A 1,442-nucleotide genomic window follows, 5' to 3' on the forward strand; every position below is an offset into this window, starting at 1 on the left:
GTAGGGAAATTCATCTTCTGTGTACCCACTGTATCTGTTGTACTCTCTCCCTCTGTATCTGTCTCTCCTGTGTTACTCCACACTGATTCATAGGGCACACTTCTGGTGCTTTGGTCTTGTCTCACTAGTAAGTACAGAGAAACAGTATGTATGACAACCCACTTCTCATTAAGCAAGCATGTAAATATGCAGCAGCTTGTCTAGCATAGAGCTTTGCAGCTTCACCCCACTCACGTCTTTCAGTCCTGCCTGATTCCTGATTATTGTGTTTTGTTTTGTTTTTGCAACGCTCGGAACAGAAGAGGCAAAGACCGACTCTCCAGCCATACAGAACGGAGGTGAGGAGGAGAAGCAGATGACGGAGGAACTGGAGAAAGGCATGAAGGCTCTTTCAACCAATGACACTTCCTCCACCCCTACTGCTCCGCCTGCCAAACCACAAGGCGGCACCCCTGAGGGTTCGCCCTCCAAGTCCCCGTCCAAGAAAAAGAAGAAGTTCAAGCCACCGTCATTCCTGAAAAAGAGCAAGAAGCAAAAGGAGAAAGCAGAGACCTGAGGCATTCAGATACAGCAGACCTTGGTGAAATGCTACTGTGAAATATTTTTTGGTGTATGACGGAGTAGCAGATGGAGTTGACCACACCAGATCTATTCAAACTGTCAGTTAAGATGTCGTTCACAGATACATTGTACTTAATTAACTTTCAGATAATTTACTGTAACACTGCTATTCACTGATTTGATCTATGTGGTGATCCATCTTAAGCAGGTTAAAAAAAACAATTATTTTCACATACTATTTGACCCAGGTCAGACAAAGCCCAACATTTTGACACACTACTTCTTGTCCCACACACACACACACACACACACACACACACACACACACTCCCTATATTACACCCATTTTATTTTCACCTGCCCTGCTTTCAAACCATTACTTGACTTCACTGTAAAGACATTCAGCAAGTTCTTTTTTTCCAACTGGGGTTACAACTGTGATCCTGTGCACTTGCCCCTCAGAATTTTTTTTTTATCCCCAACTTTGCAAGACAAATTAAGTCCCTATAAATGATGCATCCTTTTATCCATGTATACACACTTGACATATGTATATTGACATTCTAGTATGTTGCATTTGTTCATTATAGGCATCTTTTAGTCATGATTTGGGGAACAGTACATGTAGAAGTACACTGATAGCTACTGATTGTGCTCTTCTGAATGCTGGTTTTGTCAAACTATTTGCCCGTTGACTTTTTACAGCAGGGATGAAAAAATAAAAAGCAAGGCAAAAATATTATGGCTCGCAATGAAAACACAAGCTGCTGTAAATGCCACTATTAACAAAAAAAGGATTAAGCATAAAGAATTTATTGCTTGTCAATGCAGTTTGAAACCCAGTAACAGAAGATATAGAAGGTACTAAACATTCCACTTTT

The 1,442-nt window shown here is 41.0% G+C and overlaps 1 protein-coding gene across 4 annotated transcripts in view; it reads left to right on the forward strand.

The window, feature by feature from the left end:
* Nucleotides 1–1,442, forward strand: part of add2 (adducin 2 (beta)) — a 20,262-nt gene extending 18,820 nt beyond the window's left edge. For 3 of the 4 annotated variants that reach the window (XM_020590346.1, XM_020590345.1, XM_020590347.1), the window contains one exon: nt 300–1,442. In XM_020590346.1, coding sequence (XP_020446002.1) covers nt 300–556 — 257 coding nt within the window. In that variant the 3' untranslated portion in view covers nt 557–1,442. Of the gene's footprint in view, nt 1–93; nt 128–299 lie in introns of all 4 variants that reach the window. The other variant, XM_020590348.1, reaches the window with a different exon arrangement.

The sequence above is a fragment of the Monopterus albus genome, unplaced genomic scaffold, assembly GCF_001952655.1.
Source record: "Monopterus albus unplaced genomic scaffold, M_albus_1.0 scaffold12.1, whole genome shotgun sequence".
In the NCBI taxonomy this organism is placed as follows: Eukaryota; Metazoa; Chordata; class Actinopteri; order Synbranchiformes; family Synbranchidae; genus Monopterus; species Monopterus albus.